This window comes from Protopterus annectens, chromosome 11.part0, assembly GCF_019279795.1.
Source record: "Protopterus annectens isolate FY-2018-M chromosome 11.part0, PAN1.0, whole genome shotgun sequence".
In the NCBI taxonomy this organism is placed as follows: domain Eukaryota; kingdom Metazoa; phylum Chordata; order Ceratodontiformes; family Protopteridae; genus Protopterus; species Protopterus annectens.
This window is the reverse complement of record NC_056745.1, coordinates 308,280,562-308,298,098: the sequence shown is the minus strand read 5'-3', so window position 1 is coordinate 308,298,098 and position 17,537 is coordinate 308,280,562. Positions and strand designations below refer to the sequence as shown.

Here is a 17,537-nt window from a genome sequence, read left to right as displayed (position 1 = left end):
TCCAACAATTGCAGCAGTGCACCTGTTTGACATGTTGGTGAGGACCAGATTTAGAATGTTTGTTCCTCTTGTTGGGGTATGGACAATTTATTCCAGGGCATTTGAATTCACAAAGGCAAGGAACTTTTGTGCTAGCAAGTTTGGGCTAGAGTAGGTTTCCCAATTGAAGGTGGGATAATTGAAATCCCCAATAACCAGTGTGTTCGGTAAAATATGTGTTGTCTTCAGTTTGGTTAAGTAGGTTACATGGGTGTCATGGCCCATGGAGGGGGATCTATAACTGGCTAGGACTTGAATGAGGGTCTTACCCACCGTAACCTGGACTCCATGGAGTTGTCCAGTCTAACTAGACGTGAGGTGAATTTATCTCTAATATTGACTGAAACACTGCCTGCTTTGGTTTTCACACATTTATTTTGTGGTCTAAAGGTATGAAAGACATTGTAGCCTCGCAGAGCCGGGGTATTCTCTGAGGCCTTAAACCAGGTTTCTGTGACTGTACATATATCTATATTTTCTAGTGACAGACGTACTTCCAGGGAGTGCAGTTTTTGGTTTAAGCTCTTAACATTTATCAGCATGACCCTTATTTTGTTTTGATTGGTTATATTCATCTTGGTAATGTTGTTTTAGAGACCTGTCTAAAAAAGGCACTATGGGGAAGGCAAGAGCCTTTGCTAGCAGCTGAAAGCCTAGGGGTCCCAGGTACAAACTTTCTCTGGCAAAGCAGCAAGGTTTGTCGACCATGGCTTCCAAGGAACTGAATACCCTTGGAATGACACCATAAACAAAGTAAATTATTGAAATCAATCATTTTTTGTTTATACTGTGGTATCATTTTGGTGAGGGTAGTATGCTGCTCAAGGCTAGGGACATACCTGCCTGAGACACATACTCAGAGAGCTCGACCATGTCTCTCTTCATATAGTCCAGTGAGGTATGTCTCAGGTCATTCACACCAACATGAACTATGACAGAGTCATAATGGTACTTGTTGAGAGACCTGAGTGCATGCATGATTTGGCGAATCCTGGCACCTGACAGGCAGATAACGTGGCTTTCTCTTTGTCCAACTTTGTGAGTGGGACATCCGTGTGTCTCACTAGTGAGTCTCCAATGACAAGAAAACTTGTTTTTTGAGTGTTACAACTTATGGGGCTTTGTGGGTGAGACACTGGTGTTATGTGTCTTGGGTACTGCGGAGGCTGTGTTAGCTGTAGCAGACCTGTGTTTTGGAAGTCTCTGGTGTTTCTGTAAGTTTTTCGAGAGAACCTCCACATATGTAATTTTACGTGTTTGATGCATACTATATGTATGAGTAGTGGTATGTGTATGAGTAGTAGTACTATGTGAATATGTAGTGGTGGGTGAGTTGATAACCTTCTCCATGTTACTGTTTTAAGAGATAGCGAGCGTGGATACTAGATTCTTGGTGTAAATATATCTCTTGCACGCTGTACTAGACTGTGTTATTAGTACAGGGTTGTCTATGTACATGAGGCAATTGCTACACTGCCTCAAGAGACCTAAGTCAACAAGGTCGGCAGGAAAAAAAGGGTAATCCAACTGTCCATAATGCTAGGTTGAAGACTGCTGTCACTAGGGGTGGCTTTTCAGAAATGATCACGGAGGAGCTCGGCGAATGGATATTTCTTCCTGGGTTTTAAGGGGAAATTTTATTGAATGTAACTGTCCGGCTTTGGCACACAATTGCACGGTGTGCATGGTGCTGCTCGAAACGCAAGCAAACAAAAACCTGTTCAGATGCAGGCCTAAATACCAGAAGCTAAAACTTGAAAAAAAAAAAACTCTAACAAAATTCAAAAGGACCAGTGAAGATGCTTATTCCAAACCCTAGACGGGCTCCCTTTACCAGTCAGGTGCCAATCAAATACAATTCTCTCACAAAAGTGCAGATAGACCCCTTCCAATCCAAGATGGCCTGGTAAATGTGCTCAGAACAAACAAACCACTACAAACAGTTCCAGAAGCAGCAGGCCTGGATCTTGACTATGCTACAGCTACTAGCTACTCTAGTATCAGCGGGAAGCACTAGAGAATATTTAACACAGCAGAAAAATAGCAGTGAGACACTAAAAAAAATATTTAAAACAGCATAAAAATCAGCCAGGAGGCTCTAAAGAATGATTTAAACAGATCAGTTAATTAAGTACTGCTTGATGGGAAAACCAGAGCAAGCAGAACAGATAGATTTAAAACCGTGATAAAATACGAGTAAATACTTAAACAGTGGAAACAACAAAAAGCTTAACACATTCTAATGCATAAAATAAGTAGAAAGACTGCTTTCCAGATATTGAGCGACTGTTTTTTTTTCAAATTTAGTCCCAAAACAGTTCAAGACAGGTTGGTTGTGTCATAGCCAAGCACAACAGGGTTCAAAAATATGAACCAGAGAACCTGTTTATTGGCCATGACAGTGTCATTTCCACACATACAACTGTTAAAAACCTACAATGGCTATCTGCTCTAACAATAACGTTACTAATGTGTAATGGCAGATGGTACAATGTAGTAAAGAAAAGATCAGTGATCAAGTATATTTAAGACACAGGTGGTGCTGCGGTAGCGTTGTCGCCTCGCAGTTAGATGTTGCCCGTTCGATTCTCAGTTAGAGCGTCTTCTGTGCAGTGACATGCGTGAATGGGCGTTCCTTCGTTGAAGGTTGTGCGTTAGGCCCAGCAAGCCAGTACGTAATAATCTACTGCCAATCATTAGCGGACCGGAGTTCCGCTGTGGCGACCCCTAACCGGGAAAAGCCAAAAGACACAAAAAATAGGAGGGCAGAAATGTGTACAGTTTTATGTGTATAAGTTAGGAGGGAAATAACTGTTGGCAAATAGAATGAGAAGATAAAGAATTACTATGGTAAATATTTTTTTTCTCTTTAGAGTATATTAGCAATTCATACACTGACTACGTTGAAGTTCCAAGTGGTGTGAAACAAAGGGAGATTAGTCACAGAATATGTTCTACATTTGAAGCAGTACTAAAACATGCATCTGTGCTGATCTCCTAGCCCATAAAGAAATGTTCAATAAACATTTGTCGAGAATCCCAAAATGTTGCTTGGCATATACCTCATCTGTGTCTTTTCATCTACTAATCTATATAGCCAAGTTACTGCTTTATGTAATTTAGGTTATTAAATGTTTTTATTTAAATATATCCTTTTGCAATATGCTTTTACTATATGATCTGTACATCTATAATTCCAAAGTGAGGATACACACTACACATAATATAATCTGTTATAAATTATTTCTGAATAATGTTACAAAATAATGTGTAACTAAGCCTCTGTTAAAGGAGAGAATAAAGAACAATGACATGGAGGTTCTATAATGCAAAGGCAAAAAACAAAAGTTATATACTCACCATAATGATGGATCTGTCGTGTCAGTTTTCATTCTTCCTCAACTGATGGAGTCTCAGATTCAACCTTGGATCTGGTTTGGCCATTTTCACTAGATTCACAGATCCAACTCTTGAGCTCCTCTCTTAGCCAACCTAAACCTAAAGTACCTCAGATCGAGACTGCTGCCCCCAGAAAACAACAGCTTATTCTGTACATAATCAGTTGAGAAGAAAAAGCAGAGATATAACTGGAACTCAAACAAGGAATGGCGGGTTCCCAGGAAAAGTCCCTTAGTTGTCTTCCAAGAAGAAAGGGAAGAGGGTCAGGAAGGTGGAAAGTTGAGGAATAATGAAAATGGACAACACAGATCCATCTGTATTTATGGAGAGTTCATTGCGTTTCTATCTAATGTTGTCATTTTGAGTTGTTCCTCAACTGGTGGGACAAAGTCCCCTGCTAGATGAGCTTTGGCCTGTCCTCATGGAAGAATATTTCGGAGCCAAAGGCAGACGTGTTCCTAGAAATTAAATCCAATTTGTAATGTGCAAAAAGTTATGAGCAATGAACCAAGTGGAAGCACAAATGTCATCTACTGAAGCTCTTGACCAAAAGGTTGAGGAGGTCAGCACAGATCTTGTTTTATGTACTCTAGGTGGGTTAGGCAAAGACAAACCTCTCTGTGTATAGACAAAGGATATGCAATCAGTCAACCATTTGGCTAAAGTCACTTCTGAAACTAGCATATCCAATCTGTTATGATAAAAAAAAGACAATCAACTGATCAGATTTTCTGAAATCTCTGGATCGATGAAGATAAAAACAAAGTTGCCTGTGTACATCCAAAAGAAGCAACATATATTCACCTTTATTGGAAAACTTTGGGAAGAAAACCAGGAGGTCAAGGACCTGATTAATGTTCGACTTAGATGCTACCTTAGGTAAAAAAGATGGTTAGTATGTAAAGGCACCCAATATTTATGAAAGATCAGGTATGTAGGCTTGGAAGAAAGGCCCAGAGTTCAGATACTAATCTAGCTTATGTATTTGCTACTAGGAAAAGAGTCTTTCAGGACGAAACTTTTAGGTCTGATTTGGTGGAAGGTTCAAATAGACTATCAGTCAAACTTTGAACTAGGATAGATAAGTCCCGAGGAAGAGTAAAGCCCTTGACTGGGTGCTAAAAAAATCTAAGACTGAGGAAATTAGGGCAGAAAATGTGTATAAATTTCTCTGGAGGGCCCAAATAGAAAATCTTTTCCATTTACTTGTATAAATTTTCCTGGTGGAAGACTTTTGAGAGGATAAAAGGATATGTTGGATCACTGAAACTTGAGAAACCATGTGATCAACTTGAGGCCTGTTATTTCTAAATGAGCTAAAATGGTCAAGTAAGACAGGAGGTTTGGAGTGGTGTCCAATATCCGGGGCAGATACAGAAGACAAGGCCACAGAAAGGGAAACCAGATTTGAAATGGCCAAAAGGATGCAATGATTACTGTGCTCTTTAACCAGTAAGCTTTCTGCAGAAACCTGGGCAGTAGAGGTAATGGATGATAAGTATATAGGAGTCTACAGGGCTAACTGTGAACTACAGCATCTCTTGGGGACTCCCGCAGAGGAAGGATTAGGGTGAAGAACCTGCTGCACTTGCTGCTGATGGGGGAAGCAAAGAGATTACAACATGGCTGGCCCCATCGATGAAAAATTATTTTCACCACTTTGATATTGACAGACCTCTCATGAGACAACAGAATGGACCTGCTTAGTTTCTCTGCAAGCACATTTGATTTTCCCCAGTATATTTGTTGCAATGAGAAAGTGACCAGAAAAGATTGCCGATTACCATACTCTCATTGCCTCACTACCAAGAGGATAAGACCTGTTTCCCCCCTTTTTTTGATGTTCCAGACCATAGACATATTGTTTGATGGGATCGCAATTATCCCAGAGAGGACAGCATCTTGAAAGGCCTGCAGTGCTAAAAGTACGGCTCTCATCTCCAGGACATTGATAAGAGAACTGGCCTCTTGAGGGGACCATGTACCTTGGACTGTCCTTCCCAAGAAATGCCTCCCTACACATAGATGGGAGGTGTCCACAGTCATTGTGGATACTGGAAGAGGTAAAACAAAGGGACAGTCCTGAGAAATTTCATTTGACTGGATGCACCAAAGTAGGCGTTTCTTGGAAACTTGTGTAATCCTGACTGGAGTGCATAAGGACTGTTGAAGTATAGACCACTAAACTGAAAGGGTCAATGTAGAATCCGCATATAATATCCAGCCAATGGGACTAAAGTTATTGCTGCTGCCATGGACCCAAAGGTTTGCAAGACTAGTCATTCTGGAGGAGAGGAATGCAAGAGCTCTTCCTTTACCTGGGATCTGAGGGACTGTACTCTTGTTGGGGGAAGAGATGCTATCTGACTGACTGTGTCTAGATAAGCACCTATGAACTCCAAGTTCTGTGTGAGTTTGAGATGTGACTTGTTACAGTTGACTGTGATGCCCAGATGGTGAAATAACTGCAGCAAGTAGACCCCTTGCTTGTAGAAGTAAATGCCTGGTTGGAGCACTCAGGAGCCAGTCATCTAGGTACAGAAATCCCGGAATCCTAGCAATGTTAGTTGAGCTGCTACCACCACCATGCATTTGGTAAACATGATGAGACCACAGGCCTGTGCTCTGACCTGGTAATGACTGACTCCAAGGTGGAAGTACAGATATCTTCTGATGTGTCTGTTCATTTTGATGTGATAGTAGGCATCCTGAAGACCTACTGAGCGCATCCAATCTTCCTTTCACAACAGGGGCAAAATGGACTGAAATGTGACCATCTAGAACTTTGAATATTTTACATGATGACTCAATTTGCTGAGATCCAGAAAGGGTTTCATGTCTCCTGACTTTTTGACACTAAAAAGAATCTTGAATAAATTCCAGATCCAATCTGGTCTGGGGGGTACTTCTTGGATGACTTTTTTCTAGCAGCTTTCTTATTTACACAACTGCTGCCTCCCTCTGATTGGGCAGAACATTGGGGATTTTCTTCATTTTTATGGGGTAATTTTGGGAAACGGGCATGAAATAATCTATGGATATCCTCTACACCCAGGTATCTGTTGTAATGGATGCCCAGGCTTCTAGGTGCAGGAACAAGTGCCTCTCAACTGCTTCCAGCCAAAAGCAGCTAGGCAACCTTTCAGGAGCCAAATGCACTTCACCCAAGTAACCAACACCAAACAAACTGCAGAGCAAACAGGGTACAACAACAAGGTCCACAAAGTCCACTTTATTGACAGAGAAATAACCTTTCAGGAGCACTGATAGGGTTTGTCTGAGAAGGAATCCTTAAAACCCTGGTTTCATGGACCACCTCTGCTTTAAGGACTGCATCTTCCATTAGAGTTCTCCCCTCTGCCTCTGGGAGAACCATCTCCTCGTGAATCTTGGAAAGGATCTTGAGACTTACAAAATCACATTTTCCTATCTCTTCATTGATTTCATGAAAAAGGTCTCTGAGGAGTAGAGAAACAGATTTTCCAATGGCAGACTAGGTCTTTCCTTCCTGCTTATTTCTGGGGAGTGTTTCCTTCACCTTTGGGATAAACAGAGAAGATCCATCAAATGAAGCACTGATGAATGAAGACTTGATGGTCTCTATTAAATCACACAAGCACATTCAGGCCTATTTCCTGATGGCTATGACTGAACCTGCTGCCCCTGAGGTAACCTCTGCAACATGGGAAATCAACCTCATGGATGCATTAGATACAGACTGAAGGGTGGCCAGCTTGAAGAAACCTTATTCTGGTCCTTCACAGAAATGATCCTGGAAAGAGATTTGGAAAGCTCCTTTTTCAAATCTCTTTGGAATCTGGTAAAGTGTGCCAAATAATTCATCAACCACATGGCAAAGATCACTGAGGTGTAGTTGTGCTTTCCAAATCTGTCCAAGGCTCTAAACTCCCTGTTGTGGGGGTGGACATATGTACTCTGCTCTGTGAGCTCCTTCTTGGTGGTTGCTGCTACAACCATGGCATCTATTGGGACCCCCTTTTACTCCAGTGTGCTCTATCCTTCAAGGGTGCTAAAAAATTCTCTAACCATTTGGGAATTGGCTCCACAGTATCCAATTCCTTCCATGCATGGCATGACATAAGATCTAGCACCTCATTAGCCAGAGGGGTCACCCAAGATGCAGTTGGGCCAGACCCGAAGGCCTCCAGAAACAATAACTCCTCCTGGGAAAGGGGTAAGGAAGACCATCCACTTTTTTGTTTTAAAATTTCCAGTATTTCTGGGAGACCCTTTCCCCTCATCAAAATCAGTGCCTTCAGTGAAAGATTATTGAGGGGAGTCCGAGTATCTTCTTTTACATATCGTCTTCCTAGGGACCTCATAAGTGGGATGGTCTGTTGAGGTATCAGAAGTAGCAAGGGAGTCCCTAGGGACTGACTGGAGGCTTGTTTGAGTAGGCTGTCCCAGTGAAATAGAGGTGACAGGCTCAGAACTCAAACCTGACAGTAGAAGACAAACAGGATCCAAGGGGGTCAAGGAAGTCCTTTCTCTCAGCAGAGAGAAAGCCCTCTCCACTACCTCAAAGATGGAGGATCTAGGAGAAACAGAGGTCAGCAGCAGCAGAGCAGAAGAACCCTGTGCTAATGAGCACTGAACTCCGCCAGATCCCCACATTGAAAGCATCAGAGCTGGGTGACTCAAAAAAATGGTTGGAGTCAAGGAACGACCTGCCTTCAGATCCGATGAGGACACCCTCAAGGATCTTGGGTCCAAGGGTCTGAAACCACAGGATGACATGGATCACAGAAAAAGATATGCTTATTGGGTCAATGCAAGGCAGGCTCATGGGTCCGATGGGAGACAGAGGCAGAATTACCTCCATCTGGATCTGAGCTCTGGGGAACTTCCTCATCATCCTATCCACCTCTGTTTCAGACAAGCTCCTGGAGGACCTAAGAGAGAAGCTGGTGGATGTTGGCCTGGACAGGGTAAGAAAGAACAAATAAAAAATTAAGTTACAGCAAAATATTTTTTTTTTATTTTACACTACAGAAAATGTAACAACAATGATACCTAGAAACACACTCTGAAGGGTAAGACAGAATGGATTAGAGTGAAAAAAAGGAAATGTACCAACAAATGTACTTCACTGAATGTCCAGCAATATAAGATTATGAAAAAATAGCCTGATGGATTGAACTCAAAACCAATGGAAGTAAGGGAGAGAGTGAAAGAGAAATATAATTTAACAGGAGTAAATTTAAAACTGTGAGATGGGCGGCCACGGTGGTGCAGCAGTTAGCTTTGTCACCTCACAGCAAGAGGTTCTCCGGTTTGATCCTTGGCTGGGGTGCCTTCTGTGCGGAGTCTTCATGTCCTCCCTGTGGTCGCATGGGTTTCCTCCGGGTGCTCCGGTTTCCTCCCACATCCCAAAGACATGCTGTAGGTGGATTGGACACTCTAAGTTGGCCCTAGCCATGACTGTGTGCATGTGTGTGCCTTCTGTAGAATGTTGGGTGTGGGGCTGGCAACTCGACACCGTAAAACTCTACTGTCAGTCATGAGCAGACAGGTGATCCCCTGTGGCGACCCCTAACTGAGAAAAGCTGAAAGAAGAAGAAGAAACTTAAAACTGTGAGATGCTGAAAATTTCACTCAAGGGTTCAAGAGTAGGAGACCCACGTCCAATGGATATGGCAGCAAATGAGATCTGAGGTATGTTAGGTTGGTGGGACATTATGGGTAAGAGAGGAGCTCGAGACTTGGATCTATAAATCTAGGCAAAGTGGCTGAGCCGGATCCAAGGATGGATCCAAGACCCCATCAGTTCAGGAACAAATGAAAATTATAGCATTTGATCACATGACTTTTGTGGTTAAAATTTTAGCAAACATTTAACTTTTTTTAACAAATTGTCACACAGTATATAATTTGTTTACCTTCACTTTTGAGGAAAAGAAGCCTGGTCTGAAAATCATTGAGCAATGGCTTCGATAAAGCAGTATAGGAGGTGGAGGAATGTTTTTGATAGTAATATCCTCGTGATTGTTTAAGGAATGTAATTTATTCTCTTCTGCCTCGGCCTTTTGAATTAGTACCATAGCTTCCTATAAAAATGCAAGATTAAACATGAGAAAAATGGTTGATGTGAATATTGTTATGTAGATTATATTTCTTTGCTATTTAATGCAACCTCCCCTCAACAAATAAACTTCTGCACTTACTACAACCAGAAAAGAAGTTATGTACTTACCATAACATTCCATCTGTGTTGTCTATTTTCATTCTTCCTCAGCTGGTGGGTTTGGATTCAATACTCAACCATTACACAGCTCATGGCCACTGACAAACCCTTGAGCTCCTTTCCTACCCATAATACAGCATCTCTGACTGCCCTTAGATCCTATTTACAGCTTGAGAGAGAGAGAGAGAGACAGAGAAACTATAAAAGAATTGCTATAACTGGAGTTCAACAAAAGGGACGTATGGTGTTCTCAACCATCTCATTCCTCCAGAAGTCAATTATAAGAAATGGAGGGGGACGGAGGGAGAGGGGGGGTTGAGGAAGAATGAAAATGGACAACACAGATGGAACATTATGGTAAGTACATAACTTGTTTATCTGAAGCTGTCAATTTTTATTCATTCTTCAACTAATAAGACAAAATCCCCAGCTACGTAAATTCCTGGGTAGACTCTAAGGAAGGATATTCCTGAGTACAGTTGAGCCAAAGGCTGACCTTCCCCTTGAAACAAGATCTAGTTTGTAATGATTGATTACGCTATGAGGATTTGACCAGATTGCAGCCGCAAATATATCGGGTCTATATCAGAATCTCGAACAATCACAATGTGGAATCTGACATTGCCGACACATAAACAGTGAAACCGCAGAACATCGAAGAGGTAAACGGAAATCTCTGTAAGGGGAGATTTCCATTTACTTCAATGTAGTGCGGTCTCAGAGTTGGAATATTTAAGTAGCAGGGGGGTGTGGGGGGGTGCAGGGGGGCTTGCCCCCCTTCTTAGAGCAAGTAGTTCTGGTTTTTGACTTTATTTAATGTTTTATTAGGTATTCGATGTTACTGGACTTCGACGATATGGTATAGATCATATCGTATTCGAAGTTCAGTAACTTTGAGTATCTAATATAGACCCAATATATCATCCATAGAGACTTTAGACTGGAATACAGTAGAAGTTGCCATAGATCTGGTTGACTGAGCCTTTAATGGTTTTGGTAAGGGGAGTTTCAATTTGTTGTATCCAAATGAAATGCAGTCTATCAGCCATCTAGCCAGAGTTACTTCTGTAATTGATTTGCCCAACTTATTATGTGAAAAGAAAACAAATACCTGATCTGTCTTTCTAACTTATTTTGTTCTGTGCAGGTAAAAACAGCTTATATTCTCCTTTATTGGTAAAGTTTGGGAAGAATATTGGTAGATTAATGGCTTGGTTTATATTGGATTCTGTCATCATCTTAGGTAGAAAGCAAGCACTGGTATGTAAGGTGACTCTGTCCTTATGAAAAATCAAGTATGGAGGCTTAGAAGACAATGCCTGGATTTCTGATATTCTTCTAGCAGATGTAATTGCAACAAAAAAGATAGCTTTCCATGTCAGAAATTTTAGATCGCATTTATCTGCATGGTAAAAGGGAGGATGTATTAAGGCTTGCGGTACCAAATTTAAATCCCATGGTGGTATGGGGTGTTTATAAGGTGGACTTACCATAACAGTATCTTTAAAAAAGCTTTACATAGTTTAGAGTAGGCTAGGGAATAATTTTGAAATCCCATGAGATTGCTGCAAGTTGAACTTTAACAGTCGATGAACTAGCACCCTCATTAAACAAACTCTAAAAATTAAAGAACAGAATGGATTGGAGCTGAAAAGGGGTATATCTGATTCTGCTCTGCCCAGTAAAATTACTTCTGTAGGGTTTCCTAGGAGAAGGTTATGAGAAGATAAAAGGATGGAACAAACAGGAGAAAAGAGCATTGGTTGTCTGGCTATTAAGGGAATTGGAGAAACCACCAAGTTAGTTTGAGATTTGAGACTTCCAGGTGAACCATGCCTGTTGGGTGAGACAGAAGGTCTGGAGTTGGATCCAGAATCCATGGTGGGTACAGTAGATGAGGCCAAAGGAAGAGGAACCAAACCTGTCAAAGCCAGTAAGGTGCAATGAGGATGACTTTGCTCTTCAACCTGGCTGCTTTCTGAAGGAATTTGTGTATTAGGGAGGTTTGAAGATAAGCATACAGAAGAGAGCAGGGGGTCAGTTGTGGAGCAGGGCATCCCTCGGTGACTTCCCTAGCGGGGGGGGGATCAAGGCAAAATAACTGCTGCACTTGTTGTTCAGGGGAGATGCAAAAAGATTGCTGCAAGGCTGGCCCAACCAACTAAAAATCGTTTCCGTCACCTTGTTGCTGAGAGACCACTCGTGAGGTAGTAAAATGGACCTATTCAATTTGTCTGCTATTATGTTAGACTTCCCTGTAATATGCATTGCTATTACAAAGCAGTTGGAGGATATCACCCATTGCTACACTCTTAGGGTTCTCAACAAAGGGCATAAGATCTAGTTCCCCCTTGTTTGTTTTGGAATGCTTGCAACACCAAAAGCACCGCTCTCCTTTCCAGAACATTGGTATGCAAGTTGGCCTCTTTGGGGGACCACGTGCCTTGGTCTCTCTTCCCCAGATGCTGTCTGCCCTCTCACCCAATCTGGGAAGTGTTTGCAGTCATTATGGCCTTGGGCTGACCGAGAATGAAAAGATGATCTTGTAACAGTTGTTGTGACTGCATCCACCAGGAAAGATACCATTTACAAAACTGAGTTATTCTTATCTTCGTCTACATGGGCAGAGAGAACATTTTATTTATTTATTTATTTTACATTTGTTGACCAGGAGTGTCTAGCTGAGCTATTGCTCTTTTTCAGCGGAGGCCCAGGGAGAAAAGCTCCAAAGATATACAATGCAATAAAAATAGCAATACAGATACATTATAATAAAAATAGCAATAGAGAATTTTGGTAGTTAAAATACATAAGCTACATACATGTATATTGTTGACAGATAAAACAGTACTATAAACAAAAAGGAGAATGTTAAAAAAATAGAATAAGCTGTATTTTTTGGTTTAAAAATAGAGTTGAGTAAATATAAGGTTTTGTATGCAGAGTAGCAGAAACATAAAATGTTACATAAGAATTTCAGGGAACAGAGTATAGAAGAAGTTTTGGAGGTTGCATAGGAAGCATAGGATGAAGTAGTTAATGGTAAGTTTTAGTAATTTAGTTTGACTGTACTATAAAAGATAGGTAATAATCGGGGAGGGTAAGTACAATGGCAGGACCAGTGTTTTTTAAAGTGGTCCTTGGTTGCTAGCTTAAATTGTTTGGAGTGAGTCAGGGACCTTATTTCTAGTGGGGGTTTGTTCCATGCATTAGAGGGATGGTAGCTATATAAATTGCACCCTGTGTTGGATTTGGGTTTGTGGATCTTTAGTAGGTCTTGGGTTGAGCTTCAGAGAAGTCTGGTAGGGGAGTAGTGAGAGATGACAGATAATAGACTTGGGCAGAAATCAGTCTGATATAGGATGGAGTGTATGATTTGGAGTTGAGATTGTAGGAACAGGTGAGGTAGTTCGGGCCAGTTCAGGTATTTTAGGGAGAGACAGTGGTGAGATTTATATATTTGTTGAGCTGCAAATCCAGCTATTTTGTGGTAGGTTGATTCTAATTTGGTAAGTAGGGAGTAGTTCAGATTTGTGAGTATTTGGGAACAATAGGTTAAGCATGGTAGAAGGTAGGCATGGGTAAGAGAAATCTTGAGCTTCAGTAGTTAGGAATTTGTTGTTCCTGTACAATAGTCCTAGCTTTTGGTCTTTTTTTGTTGATACAATTGTTAATGTGAAGATTGAATTTTAGTTGGTTGTCAATGGTAATGCCAGGGAGTTTTGTGCTAGTTTCAACTTCTATAGGAGTATTGTTTAGAGACCTTATGGAGAAGGAAAGTTTAATGTGATTTGCAGATTTAGAAAGAAAGAGTAGTAATTTTGTTTTCTTAGGGTTGAGGATGAGTTGATTATTAGTGAGCCATGTCTCTACTGAGTTGAAAGATGTCTGGGTATTTGTTAGGAGTTCTAAGGGGGAATTAGCAATACTTATGACTATAGAGTCATCTGCGTATTGGACAATGTTAGATTGAGGACAAGAGGAGTGGAGTGAGTTGGTGAAGATATTAAAGAGTAGAGGTCCAAGAATGGAACTTTGGGGAACATCAGTTCTTACTGAGAGAGGGGTAGATAGTGCTGAGTCCCATCACACTGACTGCGGCCTATCAGAGAGATAGCTAGAGAACCATGCAACTGTATCAGGAGAGAAGTTTGGGTCTACAAGTTTATTAAGCAGCAGTGTGTGTGAGACAGTGTCAAAAGCCTTAGAAAGGTCAAGGAATAGTGATGTTATGTTGTGTAGGAGGAGCAGTGCAGGTAGAAGTATGACAGGAATGATTAAGTCCTCTAATCATTCCTGTCATACTACTACCTGCACTGCACCTCCTACAGAACATAACATCACCTCACACACTCTTAACCCCTATACATAAACCCCACCAAAGCTGCTTTTCTTACCTTCAGCAACACATACTCACAAGTTGCTAACATCCATTGTAGAATTCTCATGTGGAATCTTGCTAAAGGAACTAAAATTGCTGCCACTGACATTGATCCCAGGGCTTGCAGAATCAAGCGGAATGAAAGTCTGGTACCACAAATTATATTCCTGACATGTTTCCTTATTGTCTGCACTCTTGAAAAAGGAAGAGATGCTACCATAGATACTGTATTGAACACTGCTCCTATGAATTCCAATGTCTGGGTTGGGTGTACATGGGACTTGTTGTACTTGATGGTATTCCAAGATTTGAGCACGTTTGTAGCATGTGATCTTGTGCCTTTATCAGTTGATGCCTGGTTGGGATGGTAATGAGTCAGTCATCTAAATATGAAAGCACCTGGAATCCTTGCAGTTTCATGTGAGCTGGTACCGCTGACATGTAATTGGTGAACACTTGGGGGCTGTGGTGAGGCCAAAGGGCAGTATTCTGAATTGATAGTGACTGGCTTCCAGCCGTAAGTGTAAGTACCTTCTGGATCATCTGTACATCTTTATGTGATAGTACACATCCTGAAGGTCTGTTAAGCACATCCAGTCATCCTTGCCCCAGAAAGGGCAGAATGGACTGAATCATGATCATCCAGAACTTTGTGTGTTGAACCAACTTGTTCAATACACTGAGACACAAAATTGGTCTCCAGTCCCCTGTCTTCTTTAGCACTAAAAATAATCTTGACCAAGTTCCAGACTCTGTTTGGCCTGAAGGGACCTCTTGGATGACTCTTTTCTAGCATCTTTTGAATTTCTAGTACTGCTGCATCCCTCTGATTGGGATTTTTCTGGATAACGGAGGTGGTAGGGAAAAGGGAATAATATAACCTCTGGAAATAATTCTCTGCAACACAGTATCTTTTATTATGTTTAACCAGGGTTCCTGGTGCAGAGAAAAGCAACCCCTAACTGTCTCCAGAGGAATGCAATCTGGCCTCCCTTCAGGAGTGCTGAAAGGGACTGTCAGAAAAGGAATCTCTAGACCCTCAGTTTTATGGGCCTCCTCTGCCATGGGGGCATCTCCTACCATTATAGCTCCCCCTCTGACTCTGGGGGAACTATCTCCATGTGTGTCCTCGAAAGGACTCTGAGACCTCCTGAACTACATCTTTCTACCTTCCCATTGTTTCCTGGAAAAGGGGTCAAAAAACATAAGCCCAGTGCAGAGATGGTCTTTCCATCTTTTTTACACCTGGAGAGTGTGTCTTTAACAGTGTGGCCAAACAAAGAAGAGCCGTTAAAGAGAGCATTGATGAATGATGACTTGAAGGACTCTGCAAAATCACACAGGTGCAATCCAAGCATGCCTCCTAATGGAAATACCTGAACCTGTGGCCCTTGTGTCACCTTCTGCAGCATGTGAGATGAGCCTCATGGATAAATGTGGAATAGATTGAAAGGTAGCCAACTGTGAAGCCACAAAAGATTGGGCCTCAGCAGTAGTGCTCACTGAAAGGGAATTTGAAAGGTCTTTGATCGGGTCCCTTTGCAGTCTTGTGAAGTGTGCCACATAGTTCAGCGATCTGAGAGTAAAAGTTGCTGAAGCATAAACTTGCTTCCCAAATCTGTCCAGCACCCTAGATTTGAGATTAGGGGGCTGGACAGTGGAACTCTGTTCTGTGAGTTCCTCCTTTTTAGCTCCAGTCACAACCACTGCATTAACTGGAACCTCTTCATTCCAATATTCTCTTCCTACCAGTGGAGCCAGAATCCAGTCTGGTCTCTTGGGGATTGGCTCAATCATATCAGGTTCCTTCCATGCCTCCCTAGAAACCAAATCAATGAGTTCATCAGTGGGAGGAGCAACCAAGGAGGTAGATGGGCCTTGTCCTGAAAGCTTCCAGAAATACTATCTCCTCAGGAGAAGGGTTTTGGGCAGACCAACTACCCTTCTCTTTAAGGATTTCAAAAATGTCCCTAAATGAGACATCATCTGGTGATGATTTGGAAGACCCTTCCCCTTCATCAAAGTCAGTATCCTCAGTAATAGACTCTTGAAGAGAGTCCAAGTGCCTCCTCTTGCACTTCCTTGTCCTAGGGACTTCTTCGGTGGGATGATCCAGAGAAGTGTCAGAAGAGATAACAATACCCTGCTGGGAAGACTGGCAGCTTTGGGCAGGCTGTCCCCATGGAGTAGAAAGTTGAGGATTACAGTGCAAAGTCATCTGAGGGGTTGAGGGTGGATCTGAGTGGGAAGGACCCATCTGACCTGCTGGAGCAGAGAAAACCCTCTTTATAACATCAAAGGCAGACCGCTCCACAGAAAAGGAAGTCAATGGAGCTGAGAAAATTAGTTTCTGGTCCATCACCTCCTTCCCCTCTGAAAGCAGTCCACCCAAGGTGGAAGCCAGAGGCAAGCTATCCAGAGCCAAAGCTCAAAGAGGAAGGGTATGGCTCCAAAAACCTCAGAGTTGATGCTACCCCCTTGCATCTGACCTGAAAGCTTCAGCTCCAAGAGTCATCCAGATCCGAAGATGTCTGGGCTGGTGCATTCACAGTAACAGTTGGATCTGAAGACAATATTCTCTTTGGATCTGACCAAGAAGGGCCCAGAATGCTCAGATGAGAGGACTCTAACATCACACATTGGGTCAGAGAAGGAGTTGTTATCAGTTAGTAGTAGACGGATGGTGTTCCTGACCCAAAGGGGTAGGAACTGTGAGAACTCCCTTCTGAAATTATTCCGTGAAGAATCTCATCATCCTTTCCACAGCTGCCTCCATGAGACTTCTGGAGGAACACGAGGATACCACTGAAGGCAATTTAGAGTGCCATTCCAAAAATAGGGACGGCACCCTGGAAGGTTCAGATCTACGCTGGGCAAGTAGATAGCCCGTGGCGAGGGCTTCGTAGCCAACCAATTTGGATAAGGAGTATGTTTCTTCAGATCAGATGCTGTTGGACTTGAGACGTATCTGATCAGATCTGAAGATGGTTGGTTCCCAAGGAACTTCAGATCTATCTTTTCCTTCTTTTTCCTCGGTTCTGAGGAAGTAGATGCAGGGGGATCCAACAGTCTAGACTGTTTTGAAGGGTCCTTGGTTTTAGTCTTGGAAGACTGAACTCCAGAAATAGCTTGAGAAAAGGGAGTTGGTAATAAACCCTTTAAATTAACTTATGTTTTTGTTTTGTTATAGCTCTGAGGTTGAACCCACTACAAATCTTGCAATTTTGGTAAAGGTTTTCAGGCCTTAAATAGTAAAGACACAAATAGTAGACATCCAAAAAAGACATTTTATGCCCACATTTTTCACACTTTTTAAAACCTTTCTCAGACATTGTGTAAGGAAAAAAAACTTATAACCAGTTATCAAAGACTCAAAAATTCTGTCCTAAAATATCCAGAGAGATATAAACCAAATTCTATAATTACTGGAAAGAAAAAGCCAGTAAGAGCACAAATTCCACAATTACTGGAAAGAAAAAGCAAGTAAGAGCAATTAGCAGACTTTTTTAATGG

At 41.9% G+C, this 17,537-nt stretch overlaps 1 protein-coding gene across 1 annotated transcript in view; it reads right to left on the bottom strand.

The window, feature by feature from the left end:
* The window catches only part of CFAP54 (cilia and flagella associated protein 54), a 2,749,537-nt gene that overhangs the window by 1,882,052 nt on the left and 849,948 nt on the right, over window positions 1–17,537 (bottom strand). Inside the window, exon 23 of the mRNA XM_044087198.1 lies at window positions 9,339–9,506. Coding sequence (XP_043943133.1) covers window positions 9,339–9,506 — 168 coding nt within the window. The remainder of the gene's footprint in view (window positions 1–9,338; window positions 9,507–17,537) is intronic.